This window comes from Podarcis pityusensis, assembly GCF_964106645.2.
Source record: "Podarcis pityusensis genome assembly, chromosome: 4".
NCBI lineage: Eukaryota > Metazoa > Chordata > Lepidosauria > Squamata > Lacertidae > Podarcis > Podarcis pityusensis.
Genome location: NC_138027.1, coordinates 6,306,194 through 6,328,136, shown reverse-complemented (window position 1 = coordinate 6,328,136; position 21,943 = coordinate 6,306,194). Strand labels below are relative to the sequence as shown.

The 21,943-nt window shown below is 45.6% G+C and overlaps 2 protein-coding genes across 5 annotated transcripts in view; both read left to right on the top strand.

Annotated features, from left to right (window-relative positions):
• The first annotated feature begins 431 nt into the window (after window positions 1-431).
• LOC308475095 (uncharacterized protein) lies at window positions 432-12,072 on the top strand. 2 transcript variants are annotated; one of them, XM_081001974.1, is made up of 6 exons: window positions 432-570; window positions 1,732-2,224; window positions 2,403-2,484; window positions 2,769-2,851; window positions 6,345-6,471; window positions 10,050-12,072. In XM_081001974.1, the coding sequence occupies exons 2-6, from the start codon at window positions 1,823-1,825 to the stop codon at window positions 11,711-11,713; spliced, it is 2,358 nt and encodes a 785-aa protein (XP_080858100.1). In that variant the 5' UTR covers window positions 432-570; window positions 1,732-1,822; the 3' UTR covers window positions 11,714-12,072. The 2 variants fall into 2 exon arrangements, with proteins under 2 accessions (XP_080858100.1, XP_080858101.1); XM_081001975.1 differs by lacking the exons at window positions 432-570; window positions 1,732-2,224; window positions 2,403-2,484; window positions 2,769-2,851 and adding an exon at window positions 2,875-3,165.
• Window positions 12,073-20,300: 8,228 nt separating this feature from the next.
• Window positions 20,301-21,943, top strand: part of LOC308475111 (uncharacterized protein) — an 81,128-nt gene continuing 79,485 nt past the window's right edge. For 2 of the 3 annotated variants that reach the window (XM_081002026.1, XM_081002028.1), the window contains exon 1: window positions 20,301-20,867. The gene's annotated coding sequence lies outside the window, so the exon portion shown is untranslated. The remainder of the gene's footprint in view (window positions 20,868-21,943) is intronic. The other variant, XM_081002027.1, reaches the window with a different exon arrangement.

Here is a 21,943-nt window from a genome sequence, read left to right as displayed (position 1 = left end):
GACATCTAAGAGCAGTTGGGCAGGGGAAAGGTCTCCCTTGGGAGGTGGTGGACTCTCCTTCCTTGGAGGTTTCTAAGCACAGATCGGACGGCCATCTGCCATGGATGCTTTAGCTGAGATTCCTGCATTGCTGGGGGTTGGACTAGATGACCCTAGGATCCCCTCCTATCTCTCCACTCCTGAAATCCAGGAGGAGCTTCCTTGCCTCCTGCAAAGCCCTTTTCCCTGCAAGCTCTTCCTCTGGTTTCTGGACAAGGGAGGGAGATGCTCAGAGTCCAGCCAAGAGCCTCACCCCCAAATGATATCTGGGCATGGGCCTAGCCAGGGGGGCAGCTGCCCCCTTAATCCATTAAAAATAATAGAAATCTGAGGTTTTGCCAAGCGAGAGAGGGCTGAGCTGGAGGGACTCGGCTTGGCAAGGGTTAAAGGGAAGTGAGCTGCCTTCCTAGAGAGGCCAGGAAGCAAGAGGGGGCCAGGTCCTCCAGAGCCAAGGCCCCTCCCTCCCCAGTCCTGTCCTTGCTTTGGGGTCTCTCCTGCAAGGGCTGCCTCGCTGTCCCCTCCTGGGATCTGGTGAGTCTCCTCTCTCTCCCCCCAGAGGGTGCAGTGGGGAGACGGGGGGGGGGGTCCCAGGGCTGCAGCAGGGGAGGATGCCTGGGGGGCCTGATCCGGGAGGGGCCAGGTCTGCCACGCTCTCCTTCCTGGAGATCACAGGATCCCAAACTCATTTGGCCCTCCGCCCCCCCTTTCTGAAAAAATCTCGCTTCTTTAAAGAAAGGAGTCCCTAGGACTTTAACTCTGTGTGACATCGCTCAGCCTCATTGCACAACAGAGGAAACATGTGCAAATGGTTTTCCAAAGCTGGACTAGGAGGTGGACTAGTTCCCCCCCCCCAAAAAGAACAACTGGGAGGAAGGAAGTTAAAATGGGGAAGAAAGGCCAGGAATAAAGAGAGGGATCCCAGCCCATATTCTGGCTGCTGCATTGCAAACCAGCTTCCCAGTCGTCTCCCAGGGCAGCTCCCCACGGAGGCCACTGCAGCAATCCCCTCGCGCCCAGAGCATGGCATCCCAGGACCACATCCTCTCTGTCCCAAAGGGATTGTTGCTGGCAAAGCAGCCGGAAATGGGCGCCGCTACTCACCGAACCTGCAGGGACCTTGGCATCAATGGCTGTGTGTGTGTTAAGTTATCTAGTGAATTAATAATAAATTACCCGCCTAAATTTCAAGGGAGATGTCTTTGGCCCTGCCCACTTGGACCTTAGGGGATTGATCAGATACATACCTGGCCCTCAGAGCAAAGAAAAAGGGACCCCACCCCAGGAGTCTGTCTGGAGAGTGGCAGAGAGTACAAGTGCAAGAAAAGGAGACAGAAGCAGGGGAGTGGGGGTGGGGGAGGAACTCCTGAGGACCCCCACTAGAGCCAAGCATCCAAACAAATGATTCCCTTGTAAGTTGGTTCTGACTTCATGCATTGACTGGAAGGCAGCAGAAACCAGGTTGATTAATCTCGCAGAAATCCCTTCAGTTGCCTCCACATTTTGCATTGCTAGAAGGCTAGAGACTTAGTTCTCCTCCTCTTCCTCCTCTTTCTTTTCAAAAAGATAGCTCACGGTCTGGGATGCAGTACAGTCCAGCCCCGGTTCCCAGCAAGACTCATCCATCTTGCTCAGTGAACTATTTCTTTTCCTATCCTACAAATTTTGTAACAGAACAATGTATTTGCTTTGTAGGATTTGCCACAGCTTCTCATTTAGAAGGGCAGAACGTGTCAGAAGACTAAAGGGTTCCTTCCGATCTCTCAAAGGCTTCCTGAGAGCACAGATGGATGAGCAAGATTCAGCTGGCCCTGAGGCAGGAAGAAGCTATGCCAGCCAAACTGGGAGCAGTGGGGCATTCTGGGAAAACCCAGTGCAGAAGATCCTGGGTGAGGAGGGCACTCTCCGCTCAGAGGTGCAGAGCCAGCAGTTGAGGCAGTTCTGCTGCCAGGAGGCCAAAGGACCCCGAGAGGTTTGCAGCCGACTCCACCACCTTGACCATCAGTGGCTGAAGCCAGAAAGGCACACGAAAGCTGAGATGCTGGACCTGGTGATCTTGGAGCAGTTCCTGGCTGTCCTTCCCTCGGAGATGGAGAGCTGGGTGAGGGAATGCGGAGCGGAGACCAGTTCCCAGGCGGTGGCCCTGGCCGAAGGTTTCCTCCTGAGTCAGGCAGAGGAGAGAAAGCAGGTGAGAGAGACTTTCCTCTGGATACGCCTTGGATAAGCCCAAGGGGCTCCAAAGAGGATGGAGAACATCCCATAATGGTCTGCTGATGGCCCATCCATTTTCTGGGAAAGCATCCATGGAATGAGATCTCACAGCCTTTCTAACCATTCTCTGTTTTGAATCCTTGTTTCTTTTTCAGGAAAAGGATCTCTTTGCAGAAATGGACCTGGATTCCTGTGAGGCAGAGAGGCCTCCGTTGGACACCAGAGAGAGGCCACTGGGTAAGGAGGAAGGTGGTTTTTCTCTGTCTGGTCTCATTCTGTTGGTTTTCCAACTCATCTGGGGGTTCTTTTCATCTTGTTTTGTGGGGAGACAGTTGGGAAGAAGGGTCCATAGGAGGGGAGATGTATTTTTGCACAACAAACATATGAAATGGGCACAAACGTCCAAATACTCTCAGCAGGTAAGGCTTTCTCAAAGGCCCATCGGTAGTAAGACATGCCCTGTTTCACCTGTGAGAGAAGCCGGCACTCCTGGCATCCTGATCACCTTTTTTCTCTTGCAGGTGACAGAATCATGCCGGCAAGACTTCCTGATCCGTCTTTTCATGGGGGCAGAAGGGAAGCAGCGGCTGTGGAACCAGATCAGGTCAGGGGAAACTGCCTTTTGGGGACAGAGGCCGAGGGATGGAGCAATGTCATGGACTGGTTGGGCACAGAGGAATGATGGGAGGAAGCAGCCGGGGAACCAGGAAGGGAAGACGGCTCAGAGCCCAAGGAGTGGAGGTAGAACAAGGATGGGTGGTCAGAGGAAGAAGAGGGAGAAGCCTGGGAAGAGGAGGTGTCAGAAGCTTAAGGGGTTACAGGGGTTAGTGAGCTGGGAGACACTGTGGCAGAATGCAGTGCAGAATCAGAGGCAGAAGAGGAAGGAGGTGAGTGGGAGAGGAAGGTCGGGAGGCAGAGGTGAGTCAGAATAAGGAAGAGCCACAGGTGGCTCCCTCTCCTTTTGCCAGAAGCCACCTTCCCTGCTTGTCTCTCAGAGCCAGGAGACCCCCTGCAATGCAGGAATCTCTGCTAGATCATCCAAGACAGATGGCCATCCAAAACAGGCTTATTTTATTTATAGATTGATCACTGAATGCTCAGATTGGTTTCTAAGCAGTGGACAAATGAGAACAAATAGTGGCCTGGATTCACCTAACCAGCCCCATTGGCTGCAAAATGGGGCCTGCCTCCCCATTCCTCCCCCTCTCCATGCCCCCATGAGCCCCTGGAATTTGGATCTAGGGCATAGGGAGGGAACTCCCCAGAACAGCTCAGGAGGAGAGGAGAAAGTGGACCCTTCCATCAGGCAAACTGGAATGCTTGTGTAGGCAGAATGACTTGGAAAACACAAGGTGTAGTACCACCTATTTGCACAAAGACGAATACCCATAATTAAAACTTAGAATAAAATAAGCATCCAGAATTAAAATGTGCAGCAAAGTAATCCTATTGAAACAACTCCCCTGCGTGAGTGCCTGAGGGCCCTGCTCCTGCCACTCACCACCTGGCCCAGGCCGGGGCCTGACAGACCTCATAAGGACGGTTGCTGCTGGCCAGGAGGACTCGGAGCAGCGCAGTGTTCTTTTTAAAATGTTTTAAAAATTTTCTTTTTTCCCTTTGGATTACTTTTTTTTGTGGGGGGTGGCATGGATGTTTGGTTGGGTTCAGGAATTAGATTTTTTTTTATAAGGGTTTTATTTTGTTCTTAAGGGGAGGGGTCAGGGCTGCCAGGTAGTGGGTCCCAGCCCACAAAATAGCTGGGGCATGTTCCAAGGGGCGGGGATGCACTGGGACAACCGATCTCAGTGATCACGGTTAGGAGGAGGAGGTACGCTAAGACCAGAGCATGCCATTACAGAGGAGGCAGGTTTAGTCGTTTGAGGACTATCCCTGCGTCTGGGTCTGGTCCTGACTGGACGGATACTAGAATCAGCAAGGGATACCCACGTGACCTGAAGGTGCTGCTGTTCAATGCCAAGTCAATGATTCATAAAACCACTGCCATCCATGACTTCATCATGGATGGAGGACTTGAGCTGGCATGTGTAACAGAGACTTGATTGGCTGAAGCAGATGGGCCCTCTTCGATTGCATGGAGCCTGGACAGCCCTGTGGTTTTCCACGGATTTGAGGGCAATAAAACAATCGCCGAGACGGCTAGAGCACCGGTGGCGGATAACTCATTCTGAAGCTGACCGGACACGGGTTAGAGCTCAATGTCGAGCCTACCAAGTGGCGGTAGCGATGGCGAAGAAGACTTTCTTTGCCGCCTCTATTGCATCTGCAGAAAACAGAAGGAGACTTTTTCAGGTGGTTTGCAATTTAGCGGAACCACCTGCTACATCGGGGCCCAGTATGGGCCACATGATCTCCTGCAATGATTTTGCAAAGTTTTTTGCAGATAAAGTCGCTCAGATTCAGGAAGAGGTAGACTCCACCATGGAGCAAGGCCGGGGCGGGAGAGTGCTAGTGTCCTGTCTAGTCAAGTTGCGTGGGATCAATTCCAATCTGTTACCTCCGAGGATGTGTACAGGCTGCTTGGACGAGTGAAACCAACCACCTGTCTCCTTGATCCTTGCCCATCCTGGCTTATAAAAGCTAGCCGGGAAGGGCTGGGCGATGGGCTTTGCGAGGTCGTGAATGCTTCTCTCTGTGAGGGAGCCTTCCCAGACCCGCTGAAAGAGGCGGTTATCAAACCGCTTATTAAAAAACCATCTTTAGATGCTGCCAATATGGCTAACTATCGCCCAGTCTCAAATCTTCCATTCTTGGGCAAGGTGATTGAGCGAGTGGTTTCTGAACAACCATAACATCCTTCTGGACCGTCTTGAGTGGCTGGGAGCTGGGGGCACTGTCATACAGTGGTTCCGCTCCTTCCTCCTGGGCCGTGTTCAGAAAGTGGTGGTGGGGGATGAGTGTTCAGACCCCTGGGCTCTCACTTGTGGGGTGCCTCAGGGTTCTGTCCTCTCCCCCATGCTTTTCAACATCTACATGCAGCTGCTGGGAGAGATCATCAGGGGGTTTGGGCTGGGTGCTCATCAGTATGTGGATGACACCCAGCTGTACCTCTCTTTCAAATCGGAACCAGTGAAGGAGGTGAAAGTCCTGTGTGAGTGTCTGGAGGCTGTTGGAGGATGGATGGTGGCTAACAGATTGAGATTGAATCCTGACAAGAATGAAGTACTGTTTTTGGGGGACAGGAGGTGGGCAGGTGTGGGGGACTCCCTGGTCCTGAATGGGGTAACTGTGCCCCTGAAGGACCAGGTGCGCAGACTGGGAGTCATTCTGGACTTGCAGCTGCCCATGGAGGCACAAGTCAATTGTGTGTCCAGGGCAGCTGTTTATCAGCTCCATCTGTTATGCAGGCTGAGACCCTACCTGCCCGCAGACTGTCTCACCAGAGTGGTGCATGCTCTGGTTATCTCTCGCTTGGACTACTGCAATGCGCTCTATGTGGGGCTACTTTTGAAGGTGACCCGGAAACTACAACTAATCCAAAATGTGGCAGCTAGATTGGTGACTGGGAGCGACCCTCGAGACCATATAAACCGGTCTTGAAAGACCTACCCTGGCTCCCAGTACGTTTCCGAGCACAATTCAAAGTGTTGGTGCTGACCTTTAAAGCCCTAAACGGCCTCGGTCCAGTATACGTGAAGGAGCGACATCGTTCTGCCCAGACACTGAGGTCCAGCGCTGAGGGCCTTCTGGCGGTTCCCTTGCTGCGAGAAGCCAAGTTACAGGGAACCAGGCAGAGGGCCTTCTTGGTAGTGGCATCCGCCCTGTGGAACGACCTCCCACCAGATGTCAAAGAGAAAAATAACTACCAACCTTTTAGAAGACATCTAAAGGCAGCCCTGTATAGGGAAGCTTTTAATGTTTAATAGATTATTGTATTTTAGTGTTTTGTTGGATGCCGCCCACAAAGACAAATACCCATAATTAAAACGCAGAATAAAATAAGCACCCATAATTAAAATGTGCAGCAAAGCAATCCTATTGAAACAAAACCGCAATTAACAGGAAGGAAACAACAGAGCATTGTGTAGCAGATCATATTTCTGCTGTCTCAGAGGAGGACATTTCCCTTTTTCTTTTAGGGTCCAGTGTGCTTTGAAGATGTTGCTGTTCGTTTCACGGACGAGGAGTGGGCGTTGCTGGATCCTGACCAGAGAGCTCTGCATAAGGATGTCATGGAGGAGAATCGTGGGGTCGTGGCCTCTCTTGGTAAGGCTCCCTGTGGGATCGTCATATCTGCCTGGAAATTCAAAAAATACCTCAATGTGACCAACCTCATCTATTTTCACAGAGCTCAACAGCGCCCCCTATAACACCTGGGAACCTAACACCCCCACAATAAAGAGTAAATTACAGTTTTTTCTTTGAACAATCTTCCTCAAATTATTCCTTTTTCTACCAGTATTGGGCTGGTCTGAACTTCTGAGGCCATCTTAAATGTCAGCTTCAGAATTTTTAGGAAAGCTAAGTAGCTTCAGGTTTTTGTTTTTGCTCCTGTCAGTCTTGGGTTGAACAAAGAGACGACTGACATTGGAGATGGAGGGGATGCCATGACTGGGCCAAACAAAACCCATCCCAGAGAAGAGCTAGGCTTATGGAATCTCAGGCAGTAGTAGCAGTGATGAGGATGAGGATGATGATAGTAATAATAATACAGTGGTACCTCGGTTTACAAACTTAATCTTTTCCGGAACAGGACAGTTCTTAAATCGAGGTACCACTGTAGTAGTAATAATAATAATAATAATTTTTATTTCTCCCTCCCATCTGGCTGGGTTGCCCCAGCCACTCTGAGCGGCTTCCAACACATATATCATCATGAAACATAAATAATAATAATCTGATTCCATATAAAAAGAACATTAATTTTAAAATGAACAACTTATACTAGTGGCCGAAATTGTGGAAACCTTTTGTGAAAAGTGTATTTCTGAGGTTTGATGGCTCCTAACACCACTTTTGTATGGAGTAATACCATAAAATTATAAAGCAATAGAAAGATAATTTAATGAAGAATGTAATGCAATGACTTTTATGAAGGAGTATTTATTAGAACAGCAGTCATAAAGAAAAAACGTGAAATCTTTGGTAACCATTGGTAACCTTTAGCTTTCATTACGGCCTTACAATGCCTTCCCATGAAGGGAACCAAGTTTTTAGTTCTGCAACTGTAAGAATGTCAAACCAAGACTGAATTATTGCCTCTGTTGATTGGGCCTTATTGCTGGGTTGCCTCTGATTAACAAGTTTCTTTCATCAGCTGCATAGATTTCTGATTGGATTAAAGTTTGGGCTATTCCCAGGCCATTCCGGGAGTGGAATGGGATAATCTTGAAAGCACCGTTTGCACACAGCAGCAACAGGTCATGGAGCTGAATCCTGTTGAAATAAATAAATAAATATGCTTCAGTATCTGGGAAAAGATCACCTGCGGAACGCTTCAGTTTGGGCTCAAGCATTTCATTTATGTATTTGGGGGGCGTTTAAAGTTAAAGGGACCCCTGATTGCTAAGTCCAGTGGCGAACGACTCTTGGGTTGTGGCACTCATCTCGCTTTATTGGCCAAGGGAGCCGGCGTACAGCTTCCAGGTCATGTGGTCAGCATGACCAATCCTCTTCTGGCGAACCAGAGCAGCGCACGGAAATGCCATTTAAAACCAACCAACTTGTTAGCAATCAACCAACCAACTTGTTAGCAATCAACCAACCAACTTGTTAGCAATCACGTAACACACTGACAAAAGTCAACCTAAGCATGTTGTGCTTCCTTTTTCTGCTTATTTGGCTATAATGTTTGATAGAATACAGATAATTGAACAATCTTTTTTGGATTGCATTCTTGATTAAATTATCTTCCCACTGATATATAACTTTATAATATTACTCCAAAAGAAGTGGGGTTATGAGCCATCAAACCTCTGAAATACACTTTTTTCCCAAAAGGCTTCCACAGTTTTGGCCACTGTTGTTGTTGTTTAATCGCTTAGTCGTGTCCGACTCTTCGTGATCCCAGGGACCAGAGCACGCCAGGCACTTCTGTCTTCCACTGTCTCCCGCAGTTTGCTCAAACTCATGCTCGTAGCTTCGAGAACACTGTCCAACCATCTCGTCCTCTGTCATCCCCTTCTCCTTGTGCCCTCCATCTTTCCCAACATCAGGGTCTTTTCCAGGGAGTCTTCTCTTCTCATGAGGTGGCCAAAGTATTGGAGGCTCAGCTTCAGGGTCTGTCCTTCCAGTGAGCACTCAGGGCTGATTTCCTTAAGATTGGATAGGTTTGATCTTCTTGCAGTCCATGGGACTCTCAAGAGTCTCCTCCAGCACCATAATTCAAAAGCACCCATTCTTCGGTGATAAGCCTTCTTTATGCTCCAGCTCTCACTTCCGTACATCACTACTGGGAAAACCAGAGCTTTAACTACACGGACCTTTCTTGGCAAGGTGATGTCTCTGCTTTTAAAGATACTATCTAAGTTGGTCATTGCTTTTCTCCCAAAAAGCAGGCATCTTTAAATTTCGTGACTGCTGTCACCATCTGCAGTGATCATGGAGCCCAAGGAAATAAAATCTCTCACTGCCTCCATTTCTTCCCCTTTTATTTGCCAGGAGGTGATGGGTCCAGTGGCCATGATCTTCCTTTTTTTGATGTTGAGCTTCAGACCATATTTTGCGCTCTCCTCTTTCACCCTCATTAAAAGGTTCTTTAATTCCTCCTCACTTTCTGCCCTCAAGGTTGTGTCATCTGCATATCTGATATTTCTTCCGGCAATCTTAATTTTGGCTTGGGATTCATCCAGCCCAGCCTTACGCATGATGAATTCTGCATATAAGTTAAATAAGCAGGGAGACAGTATACAGCCTTGTCGTACTCCTTTCCCAATTTTGGACCAATCAGTTGTTCCATATCCAGTTCTAACTGTAGCTTCTTGTCCCACATAGAGATTTCTCAGGAGACAGATGAGGTGATCAGGCACTCCCATTTCTTTAAGAACTTGCCAGTTTGCTGTGGTCAGCACAGTCAAAGGCTTTTGCATAGTCAATGAAGCAGAAGTAGATGTCTTTCTATAACTCTCTAGCTTTCTCTATAATCCAGCACATGTTTGCAATTTGGTCTCTGGTTCCTCTGCTCCTTCGAAATCCAGCTTGCACTTCTGGGAGTTCTCGGTCCACATACTGCTTAAGCCTGCCTTGTAAAATTTTAAGCATAACCTTGCTAGCGTGTGAAATGAGTGCAATTGTGCGGTAGTTGGAGCATTCTTTGGCACTGCCCTTCTTTGGGATTGGGATGTAGACTGATCTTCTCCAATCCTCTGGCCACTGCTGAGTTTTCCAAACTTGCTGGCATATTGTGTGTAGCACCTTAACAAACAACACAGGTAAGGAACACATACCCAATTTGACGTGCAGTGTAAATTAATAATGCTGAGTTTTTAAGTGAAAGAATAAGAGCTTTACTGAGTTAAAATAAACTTCTTCATAAAAACATGGTTCCAAACAGTTTGACTGAGATTACATACTGACTCTGCTCACAACTGAGGCGGACTGACTCTGACTGAAATCTTACAGAGAACACAGAGAGGAAAATGGCTGCCAAGTCACATGTCAGAGTGACTCAACAGTTAGCAGTTAGGCCTGAATGACTTTAGTAGACCCAAATGATTGTGCAGTCCCAGCACCTCCCAGCCTGTTTCCTGCTTCTGCTCTCATGTGTCTTTGTCATATGACACAACTCCCTTCAGTTCTTCTCCATTTATTCCGGAGGCTCTAATCCCTTTTTGTCTCCATTGCAGATTCTGATGAATCGGAAATCGAGAACAAAGGTGACCACGATAAAATCCCCAGAGAGGAGAAGCCACATAAAAATTTGGAGTGTGGAGAAAGCTGCAGTGAGAGCTCCCATTACACTTACCATCAAAGAATTCATACAGGGGAGAAACCCTATCAGTGTGTGGAATGTGGAAAGAGCTTCACTGATAGCTCCTCTCTCACTTCCCATCAAATAATTCATACAGGGGCAAAACCTTATCAGTGTGTGGAATGTGGAAAGAGCTTCAGTCAGAGCTCCCATCTCACTTCCCATCAAAGAATTCATACAGGGGAGAAACCCTATCAGTGTGTGGAATGTGGAAAGAGCTTCACTGATAGCTCCTCTCTCACTTCCCATCAAATAATTCATACAGGGGCAAAACCCTATCAGTGTGTGGAATGTGGAAAGAGCTTCCGTCAGAGCTCCCATCTCACTTCCCATCAAATGATTCATACAGGGGAGAAACCTTATCAGTGCATGAAATGTGGAAAGAGCTTCACTCACAGCCACAATCTCACTTCACATCAAAGAATTCATACAGGGGAGAAACCTTATCAGTGTGTGGAATGTGGAAAGAGCTTCAGTCAGAGATCCCATCTCATTTCCCATCAAAGAATTCATACAGGGGAGAAACCCTATCAGTGTGTGGAATGTGGAAAGAGCTTCACTGATAGCTCCTATGTCACTTACCATCAAAAAATTCATACAGGAGAGAAAGCATATCACTGTGTGGAATGTGGAAAGAGCTTCACTGATAGCTCCTCTCTCACCTCCCATCAAAGAATTCATACAGGGGAGAAACCTTATCAGTGTGTGGAATGTGGAAAGAGCTTCAGTCAGAGCTCCCATCTCACTTCCCATCAAAGGATTCATACAGGGGAAAAACCCTACCAGTGTGTGGAATGTGGAAAGAGCTTCAGTAAGAAGTACAATCTCACTTCCCATCAAAGAATTCATACAGGGGAGAAACCTTATCAGTGTGTGGAATGTGGAAAGAGCTTCAGTCAGAGCTCTTCTCTCACTTCCCATAAAATAATTCATACAGGGGAGAAACCCTATCAGTGTGTGGAATGTGGAAAGAGCTTCACTGATAGCTCCTCTCTCACTTCCCATCAAAGGATTCATACAGGGGAGAAACCTTATCAGTGTGTGGAATGTGGAAAGAGCTTCTGTCACAGCCACAGTCTCACTTTCCATCAAAGAATTCATACAAGGGAGAAACCTTATCAGTGTGTGGAATGTGGAAAGAGCTTCAGTCAGAGCTCCCATCTCACTTCCCATCAAAGAATTCATACAGGGGAGAAACCCTATCAGTGTGTGGAATGTGGAAAGAGCTTCACTGATAGCTCCTCTCTCACTACCCATCAAAGAATTCATACAGGGGCAAAACCCTATCAGTGTGTGGAATGTGGAAAGAGCTTCCGTCAGAGCTCCCATCTCACTTCCCATCAAAGGATTCATACAGGGGAGAAACCTTATCAGTGCATGAAATGTGGAAAGAGCTTCAATCACAGCCACAATCTCACTTCACATCAAAGAATTCATACAGGGGAGAAACCCTATCAGTGTGTGGAATGCGGAAAGAGCTTCAATCAGAGCGCCACTCTCACTTCCCATAAAAGAATTCATACAAGGATGCTGGAATGAAGTTATATGGCTTTAGGAGTAAAAACAGATTGTTAATGGGCCAAAGTGGAAAAATTAAGGTTAGATTATGTTAAGATAAATTACAGTGGTAACTCACAAGACGAAATTAATCCGTTCCGTGAGTCTCTTCGTCTTGCGGTTTTTTCGTCTTTCGAAGCACGGCTATTAGCGGCTTAGCGGCTATTAACGGCTTAGCGGCTTTAAGAAAAAGGAAACAAACTCGCAAGAACTCGCAAGACGTTTCGTCTTGCGAAGCAAGCCCATAGGGAAATTCGTCTTGCGGAACGACTCAAAAAACGGAAAACTCTTTCGTCTTGCGTGTTTTTCGTCTTGCGAGGCATTCGTCTTGTGAGGTACCACTGTATAGAACAAAAATTGAGAAAGATGGAAAGGATTTGCTGAAATAGCTAATTGAACTAGAATACAAAAAAGGGAGGTGTGAGGAGGTCGATGAAACAAGTAAATGAAAAGTAAAGATACGGATATATTGGATGTGTTTTTAAATGTTTTTGTTTCTTATGTTGTTTTGCTGTATTGTTTTTTGTTTTTGTTTTTCTTTTTGATGTATTGTAAGGTATTGTTTTGTTCTGTTTAACTTTTTATTGTTTCTTTTTTCTTTTTTCTGTAATTATTAAACCTTTAATAAATATTATTTTTTTAAAAAAGAATTCATACAGGGGAGAAACCTTATCAGTGTGTGGAATGTGGAAAGAGCTTCAGTTAGAGCTCCCATCTCAGTTCCCATCAAATAATTCATACAGGGGCAAAACCCTATCAGTGTGTGGAATGTGGAAAAAGCTTCAGTCAGAGCTCCCATCTCACTACCCATCAAAGAATTCACACAGGGGAGAAACCTTATCAGTGTGTGGAATGTTGAAAGAGCTTCAGTGACAGCCAGAATCTTACTTCCCATCAAAGAATCCATACAAAGGTGGGAAAAACCATTATACAGCTTTAGAATCCAGGCTTTGGCTAATTGACGTGTATGAAGATCAAAGTATTATGGGCCTTAATTTATGATGAGTTAAAAAAAGTGTTTGGAATAACCTTTCTAAAAAGACCAGAGGGATTTCTGTTAAGTATTGTTGGCAGGGACATCCCGAATGCCTTTAGAGAGGTATTTTTATATGCAACAGCCACAGCTCGGACTTTGGTGGGAAAGGGGTGGAAGGAAGAAGTAGTCCCGACAGTAACGGACTGGCATAACAAGCTACAAGAATTTGCTGAAATGGTGCAGTTGACAAATAGCCTGAGAGGCACGTCAAAACAAAAAAATTATTTAAAAGTGGGATAGATATATGTTCAAAAATACAGTAAAGATTCGCTATCTATGATAGCTGTCAATTGATGTTGGAAAGAGACTGAGTTGAGAAATAAGACCAAGGGTACATATTGATATAGGAATGTATTAGAAAAAATGTAAAGAAATATACAATAATAAGAATACATTCATTTGTGAAAAAGGAATATACAACGGGATAGACAGGAAGTCCAAAGTGTTGGTACATATATGATTTTGGAATAATTTTTTGTCCTTGTTTTTTTTTCTTTTAGCATATAAACTTTGTATACATGTTGAAAATTATAGTAAAATAAGCCTTGTGATGTAACATGATCATGTTTACCGATGTAACATAAGAACATTAATAAATAATTTTAAAAAATACATCTAATGCCCTTTTAACATGTGATGTTTTGTGGTTTTATGTGGTGTTTTCATGTTGTAACCATCCTGAGACCTGTGGGTGTGGGGAATAGGCTACAACCCTTAAAGGCCTAGGGGTCTTTGACCCATCCCCCAATAAAATATTTGAGGATGCCACCCCCAGTTTTTGGTGTTTTTTTTTTTACCCAAACACAATCTTTTATCCTTCTCTTTAAAAATAAAAAAAAAATCTCACAAAGGTCATGAGGAAAACAAAATACAAGAAAATACAAACGTGGACAGGTCCCATCTTTGTGGGCAAAACGCAAAAGTTGCTTTAAAAGAGGCTTTCCCAAACTTGGGTCCCCAGCAGCTCCCGGACTACAGTTCCCATCATCCCTCCCTATTGGTCCTGCTAGCTAGGGATGATGGGAGCCCTAGTCCAAAACCAGCTGGAGACCCAAGTTTGATCGGCACTTAAACCTCTAGGGAGCTTCTAGGTGCTTTCTGCGCCACCTAGAGTACCCACAGAATTGTGGCTTCTACTGGCAACACACATAGGAGAACAAATGAGAGACAAACTTGGAAAGGGCCATACCAAATGGACATCCGGTGTGAAGAGGTCCCCACTGCTGAACAATGCCACAGGTAGAGGATGTGAAATGCTAGAAGTGTCTTTGGGGCAAGGGGAGCTGCTGGGAAATTGAACTATGGGCTCAAAGTATTACTTTTTTTGAAAAAGTTGTTGCCATTATAGGCATTGCCATTCAAATGGTGTGCATGCATCATGTGATTGATTGTGCAAGGTGGGCCTTACCTGGCCCCCCATCAATATTTTATTCAAGTCGGCAGCACTGGGTCGGGTGGTTTCCAAATTAGATAAAGACATGAATCTCCTTCCTTTGCACATGTTCCAGCTCGTCAATATCCTCATTTATTCTTTTTAAAATTTATTTGCGTTCATCTGAAGATTTTACAATATGAAAGTCCTCTGTGATGTTTATGTGAGGAAGGTGGTAAAACGTGGGCTGAATGAGGTAACTGTTAGGTGGATTTGACTGACTGAACCGAAAGAGGACTCCTTCATGGTTCCTCCACATCCTGGGGAAAAGTGACAAGAGGGGTGCTGCATGGTTCTGTCCTGGGTCCGTTGTTCAACGTCTTGATAAATGACATGGATGAAGGAACTGAGGGGATGCTCTTCACATTTGCAGAAGACACCAAACGGATCATAATGGCGTCCTCTCTCTTTTTCAGCAACAGACAGGGAGACACAGAACAGTGCAAAAGCACAGCAGAGCAGAATAGATAAGACTGACTTCCGTTCTTACACTTTCCAAGCCTAGGAAACTAAACAGGTTCATGTTCAAAATGAACTTTCTTAAACACCCTTTTTGTTAGGTATCCCAAACCAAGCGTTGCCAAAAAAAAAAAATGGATATTATTTATGTATGCTACAACAGCGGCCAGAATCTTGATTGCACAATATTGGAAGACAGAAGACATACCATCAAAGGAATAATGGCAAGAAAAACTGATAAACTATGCAGAGTTGGCTAAGCTAACAGATAAACTATGAGAGAAGGACAAAAAGGACTTCAAAAGAGTCTGGGAACCATTTACAGTCTATTTGCAGAAACAACAAAATGGACTGGATTCACCGGCAGGGTTTGAATAAACGTTCACAACTTTATTTCAGTAACAGATACTTTAGAGAAATGATTTGGGAAATTGCTTTTATATAAGAAAAGAAGGATACAATAAATAAAGCTAAATAACTCAGCAGAGGGAAAGTTGAGGGAAGTCCAGAGGAGGGGAGGGAAAACAATGGTAAATAACATGATGATTGAGATCTGTATTTTTATTTGTTATAAAATTCAATAAATATTCATTTTATTTTAAAAAAAGAAAGTAAACAGAGACATGTGACATACTAGCCACATATCCAGCAATGGGAGGAGTGAATTGCTAACACAACACACATGATTGCAGGTGTTACAGAAATGACATGGGGTGGCACATCTTTAAAGTCGTCACAATGTGTTCAATTCTGGGCATCACCGAAGGAGAAGGGATGTGTCTGCAAGCATTGGAAAGTGAATTTTAAGTTATGGTGGGGTGGGGTGGGGTGATGGGCTGAAATTCATCCAAGCTTTGCTCTTTGGTAGAAAAAGATGGAAGGATTGGTTTTCAGAGTTTGGAATAGAGTGTTAAGAAGTGGGAGGTGAAAGCGGTGATGTTTTGGAGCAGAGCTGGCGATATCAAGCATTTGAGTGATTATCTGGGGATTTTCATCACTTTGTCTGTTATTCAAATCAGACTTCAAATAGGCTAAAGTCCAGCCAAAGTTTAAAGCACATACAAATTCATAATTAGGTGGAATGTGCCTTGACCAAACTTTTATTACTGGCTTTTGGTGGGAAAGTTGAGTTGTTGGGTTGTCTGAATGTTGAAGTTCTGATCTATTTAAAGTTTCAGATCTATAAGCCTGCTTGCTAAGCAAAAAGAAACAGGAAAGCATACATATCAGAAATGTCTTAGGACATCAAACTGGGAAAGTGGATTTTAAACTAACTGAAAAGGTTTTATGCCCTTGGGAATTTGTTCTCTTAAATCTTAAATCTACCCCTTCGCCTTCCTTGAGTCCCTGGTAGGACAAGCCAATCATGGCTTTATTCAAATGGTAATTTAGTCAGGTGATGCGACACTTCAAATGGTATAATAGATTGCTGAATCATGTACCCTGTACATGTACAGTGGCTACGTTAGTTTAAAAAAAGATGAAAAGAAAAGAAAAAGTAGGTTTAAACCAAGAGGTGACAAAGCTATGCTCTGCACATGAAACTTGATTCAAATTTCTTTTTGTAAAATTGGGAGCCATTAAGGGAACTGCAGTAAGAAGTACCCCTTTTGTGTGTTTGTGTAAAATGGTTGGTTGCCCCAAATCTTTGCCCCAGGGGGTCCCAAAGGGGAAATAATGGTGAAGTACTGAACCATCAACAATGGAAGAAAGGTTGCCAAGGTCCAAATCTAACATGCAAGATTCTTTCCACAGGTAAATTTCAGAGTTCTCCCACTCTGAATTGTCTCTTGAAGGGACAGGATACCCAAATCCTATCTGTGAAATCACCCCAGGCCTCAAAACTGTCCAGAATTCCTTTTGTCTTCTAAAAATCCAAAACAGCTTTTCTCTGCTCTCCTCTGCTCTATCACAAGATGCTGTGGCAAAAGGCAAAATGTTTCTTTGAAAGGCTAATGAATAGACTCTGTCATTGCCAAGAATACTCAGGCCTGAGAAACGAATCTTATCTCATTCAGTTGCAACACCTTTGGACATGTTGAACCGTTCTCATTCCCCTTTCCTGGCAAGGGTGCCAAGAGTCCACAATAGTCCCAAGACAGCTTTCTGTTCATGCTCAGAGGAACCTCAACATGAGGCAGGACTCCTGAGGGAGGAGAAAGGGGGAGGGAACTAGAAAGGGGTATATATGTTTGTGCACATCACTGTGAACTCGTGCATGCTTTTTGTGACTTATCACACTTGCTCCTTCTACCAGTTCATGGATGGTAGAAATAAAAGCCTTTTCTCCGAAACTATTCCTTGAGTGTCTGTTGACTCCCACTTCCCTTTCCCAGGCGCAATATTTTTCCCACCCGAGGGCAAAGCCTCATAAGGCTACACTCTGAGTAGTTGTTTTATTTAATGGATTTTTATTGATTTTATCAGGTTTTGTTTTGTGTGTATATACCTATGCATTATAGCAGGGACTGAAGGGGGACAGTTAGGGGAAACAGTTAGGTTACCCTAAAACTGTTTGTGAATTTCCTCCCCCAGCCAGGCCTCAAAGCCTCAAGCACTTTTCAAACTGCACTTTTCAAAGTTTCTCTCTCTCTAAGGCTAAAAGCTTTTAGCTGAGCATCTTTCTATGTAACAAAGGTAGCTGAATTAGAACAAAGCCTTTTCGCTTCTCAGGCCTAGCTGACCTTGTCAAACAGTACATCTAGATTGTTGCAAACTTCCGGGAACAGAGCCAGGGAACAAGAGAAACATTTCTATGCAATCCTGTGAAGGGGGAGAGGGAAAAAGGGGGGTTGGGAAAAAGGATAAAAACCTGCTGTAAAATGTTTTTTTCTGCGGCCTGTTTTGTGAATCCATCACACAGGTGCCTCTGCCCCCCCCCCCCCCCACGGCAGAATAAAGCTCTTTCTCTGGATTTAACCCCTTGGTGTCGATTGACCCTTTTCGTCTCTGCCCGGGTGCAATGTTTTCCTACCCATGGTTAAAAGGCCTAGAAAGGCTACAGGACGTCCAACTTCCAAGATGCTGAGATCTACTCCCAGTAATAAAAAACCTGCCAGTGATCTACCCATTGTCTTTGCCCAGAGTTGTGGAGCTTTTCTCAGGGAGCAGTGACCAGAGTTGTGGATCCACCAGTAGATGGCGATTGACCTGTTGCCCATGCCTCCATTCTAGGAACAGCATCGCTGACGCAGAATTTCACAGGAAGGCCCTAAGATGATTCCCCTTTCAGACAGGATACATGGACGTGAGCCAGCAGGGTCCTCCTCTCTGGCAGACGGACAACCCCTTCCCCAAAGCCCCTCCCTCCCCTCCCTCCCCATGGGGGTCCCTCCCCAGAACGGCCTCCGCTGTCCGGTGCTTGGACACCTCTCAGGGCAGCTTCCTGGCAGCTCTGCATCACCTGGAGCAATAGATCTTGCTCTGGCTCCAGCAAAAGTCAGGCTGTCATTTTCCCGCAACTGAGAGTCCTGGCAGGGGGGACCAGGTCTTTGGGATCCTCTCCCTCATAGCTGTCAACTTTTCCCTTTTCATGCGAGGAATCCTATTCAGAATAAGGGAATTTCCCTTCAAAAAAGGGAAACGTTGACAGCTATTCTCTCCCTACTCTTGTTTCCTCCAATACTCACCATTGCTGGATGACGAAAGCCTGTGGCACATCTTCAAGAAGAGAAAAACAAGTAATAAATGAAATAAGAAACTGAGAAAATAAGAATCCACTGATTGCCTCACTTTGTCCTCTGTCAACTGCCACCAACTGCTCTCTCCTCCACTCGCCTCACTACTAACCCAAAATGGCCGCCTGCAAGTCGGTGGCTTTTACTGGTCTTTGTCACCATGGCAACCCCCCCCCCACCTGGACCTGGGCCCACCTGGCTCCACCTATTGGGAGATGATCTATAATGAAATGAAAAAAATGTTTTAAGATAACCTTTGTTAAAAGATCAGAAGCGTTTTTATTAGGTATTTTAGGGCAGGATTTACCAAAAGATAAGGAAAATCTCTTCATGTATGTGACAATAAAAAAAGTCCTGTCCTTCTTTGACACCAATTGGCCGACCATACCCAGGAGAAAGGCTCTGGTTTCTTTAAGAAGGTATATTTAAATACCTTTTTCATTTCATTATAAATCTTCTCCCAGAAAGCCTTAATCCTTGGGCACGTCCACCAGAGGTGAAAGAATGTACCTTCAGTCTCTTTACATTTCCAACATTTATTGTCAGACAAGTGGTATATTTTTGCAAGCTTGACTGGGGTCATGTACCACCTATAAATCATTTTCATAATATTTTCTTTTAAGGCATTACATGCCGTAAATTTTATACCGGTGGTCCATAACCGTTCCCAGTCTTCAAACATAATGTTATGACCAATATCTTGTGCCCACTTGATCATAGCTGATTTAACTGTTTCATCCTGTGTATTCCATTCCAACAGCAAGTTGTACATTTTTGACAAGTTCTTAGTTTTGGGTTCTAACAGTTCTGTCTCCAATTTCGATTTCTCCACCTGAAAACCATTTTTCCTATCGGACTTAAACACCTCCATTATTTGATAATAATGAAGCCAATCTCGCACTTTATCTTTCTATTTCTCATAACTCTGCAATTTCAATTGAGTTTTCTCCTGGATTCCAAATCCTACTACAGTGGAGGGACAGCCTAGGCCTTTGGGGGATTATCCTGTCCTCCTTCAACCAGAATGTGGCTCCCCAGGCTAACGAGATGTTCAATATCTGGTTTCACTCCACCCTTTTAAAATTTAAATATCAAAACAGATTCCAACTTTCAGAGCATGTAAACCACATGAGTGGAAAGACCGCTGTGCCACTCACAGAAATAGAACTATACTTCCTTCTTCCACCTTTAAAGTAAAAGTCTACGTAACGAAACAGAATAGATCCAAGTCTGCCTTCCTCCGCCAACCTCAACTTCGCTCTTCAAGCCAAAAGACAACACTTCCCCATCCCCTGGCGAAACCCCCTGGCCTTCCATTGGTAGAGCTGCCACCACGCCAGTGGCGTTTACCTCAGCGCAGCATGACGACTGACTCAGTGGGTGGTGAGATGCTTTGAGCCTCGGGCACTTGGCGGGTTCTAAAATGGCCGTGCAGGACACAGTTTGAGGACCCCTGGTCAACACTGACTGGGACATTCTGCATGCCAAACAGATGCTCTAGGGCTCCCCATATTTCACTAGCCTTTCAACGTTACGCTATTAGCAACCATGGAGATTCCACCTGCCTCTTTTGAAAGGAGAAAACTCACCTGATCAATTTAATTAACAACAACAACAACAACAACATATTTATACCCCTCCCATCTGGCTGGGTTTCCCCAGCCACTCTGGGCAGCTTCCAACAAAATATTAAAATACAATAGTCCATCAAATATTAAAAGCTTCCCTAAACATAATAATAACAACCACCATCCATTTTCAGTCCATTGAATTAGCAATTAAGCATTTCTGGAAAGGGAAATAGCATACTTTTGTATATTAGCATAAAAAGCATGCATAAGAAAGTATTACTCATTTATGATGAGAATAGGATTTATTTATTTTGAAATTCGCTTGGTTCCTCCTTGGCAGCCAGTGCGATTGTTTCAGCAGGGCTAGAACTCAGGACTGCTGCCTTGAGGGGCATCTAAGAGCAGTTGGGCAGGGGAAAGGTCTCCCTTGGGAGGTGGTGGACTCTCCTTCCTTGGAGGTTTCTAAGCAGAGATCGGAGGGCCATCTGCCATGGATGCTTTAGCTGAGATTCCTGCATTGCTGGGGGTTGGACTAGATGACCCTGGGATCCCCTCCTATCTCTCCACTCCGGAATTCCAAGAGGAGCTTCCTTGCCTCCGGCAAAGCCCTTTTCCCTGCAAGCTCTTCCTCTGGCTTCCGCCCAAGGGAGGGAGATGCTCAGAGTCCAGCCAAGAGCCTCACCCCCAAAAGGATATCTGGGCATTGGCGTAGCCAGGGGGGCAGCTGCCCCCTTAATCCATAAAAAATAATAAGAATCTGAGGTTCTGCCAAGCGAGAGAGGGCTGAGCTGGAGGGACTCGGCTTGGCAAGGGTTAAAGGGAAGTGAGCTGCCTTCCTAGAGAGGCCAGGAAGCAAGAGGGGGCCAGGTCCTCCAGAGCCAAGGCCCCTCCCTCCCCAGTCCTTCCCTTGCTTTGGGGTCTCTCCTGCAAGGGCTGCCTCGCTGTCCCCTCCTGGGATCTGGTGAATCTCCTCTCTCTCCCCCCAGAGGGTGCAGTGGGGAGACGGGGGGGGGGCTCCCAGGGCTGCAGCAGGAGAGGGTGCCTGGGGGGCCTGATCCGGGAGGGGCCAGGTCTGCCACGCTCTCCTTCCTGGAGATCAGAGGATCCCAAACTCATTTGGCCCTCCACTCCCCCCCCTTCAGAAAAAATCTCCCTTCATTAAACAAAGGAGTCCTTGGGACTTTAACTCTGTGTGACATCGCTCGGCCTCATTGCACAACAGAGGAAACATGTGCAAATGGTTTTCCAAAGCTGGAGGAGGAGGTGGACTACCCCCCCCCCAAGAAAACCGAACGTGGAGGAAGGAAGGAAAGGTGGGAGAGGAAGGCCAGGAACAAAGAGAGGGATCCCAGCCCATATTCTGGCTGCTGCATTGCAAACCAGTTTCCCAGTCGTCTCCAAGGGCAGCTCCCCACGGAGGCCACTGCAGCAATCCCTTTGCACCCAGAGCATGGCATCCCAGGACCACATCCTGTCTTGAAGGGAGAGGGAAGGGTTAATCCCAATAATATCTGGACCCAAGCTAACTGCTGCAGTTGTGGTTAAGCAGCTAGAAGCAGCTGTGGTTAAAACCGCAATTGCTTCAGCTATGTAGGCCAGAAGCTGCTTCCTGTTTCATGCTTCCTGCTTCAGATATGCAAGAGAAGAAGAACACACATAGAAGGGAGGGAGGGGAGCTTAGTTAGCCATATAGCCATCAAATCAAATCAAATTTTATTAAACGGTCACAGACCAGATTAACTCGTACAGCTAGTCAGTGAAGCATAACACCGGAAAAAACAAAGGACAATTTCAATACAGATTAGGCCATAACAGCAATTTAAAATTAGACAGCATAAATAAAATTAAGTATTTGCCTTCGCCTGCATATTGACATTGGAAAGCTCTTGTTTCCTGCGCCTAATAGCGGCTACACAGAATTTGACAACATTGATCGTAATTTCAGGAACGTTCTACCAAGGCTCTCATACATTGGAGTTCTGGTTCATTTTTAAGCTTTTGTAGAACTGGGGCAATAAAGGTCAGGCGTAGATCCTC

Excerpts from the sequence above, each read along its gene's own strand:
- LOC308475095 (XM_081001974.1), top strand. The coding sequence starts at position 1,823 with ATGGATGAGCAAGATTCAGCTGGCCCTGAGGCAGGAAGAAGCTATGCC. Across the intron at positions 2,485-2,768 it reads CACCAGAGAGAGGCCACTGG|GTGACAGAATCATGCCGGCA; the intron begins GTAAGGAGGAAG and ends TTTCTCTTGCAG. Across the intron at positions 2,852-6,344 it reads CGGCTGTGGAACCAGATCAG|GGTCCAGTGTGCTTTGAAGA; the intron begins GTCAGGGGAAAC and ends TTTTTCTTTTAG.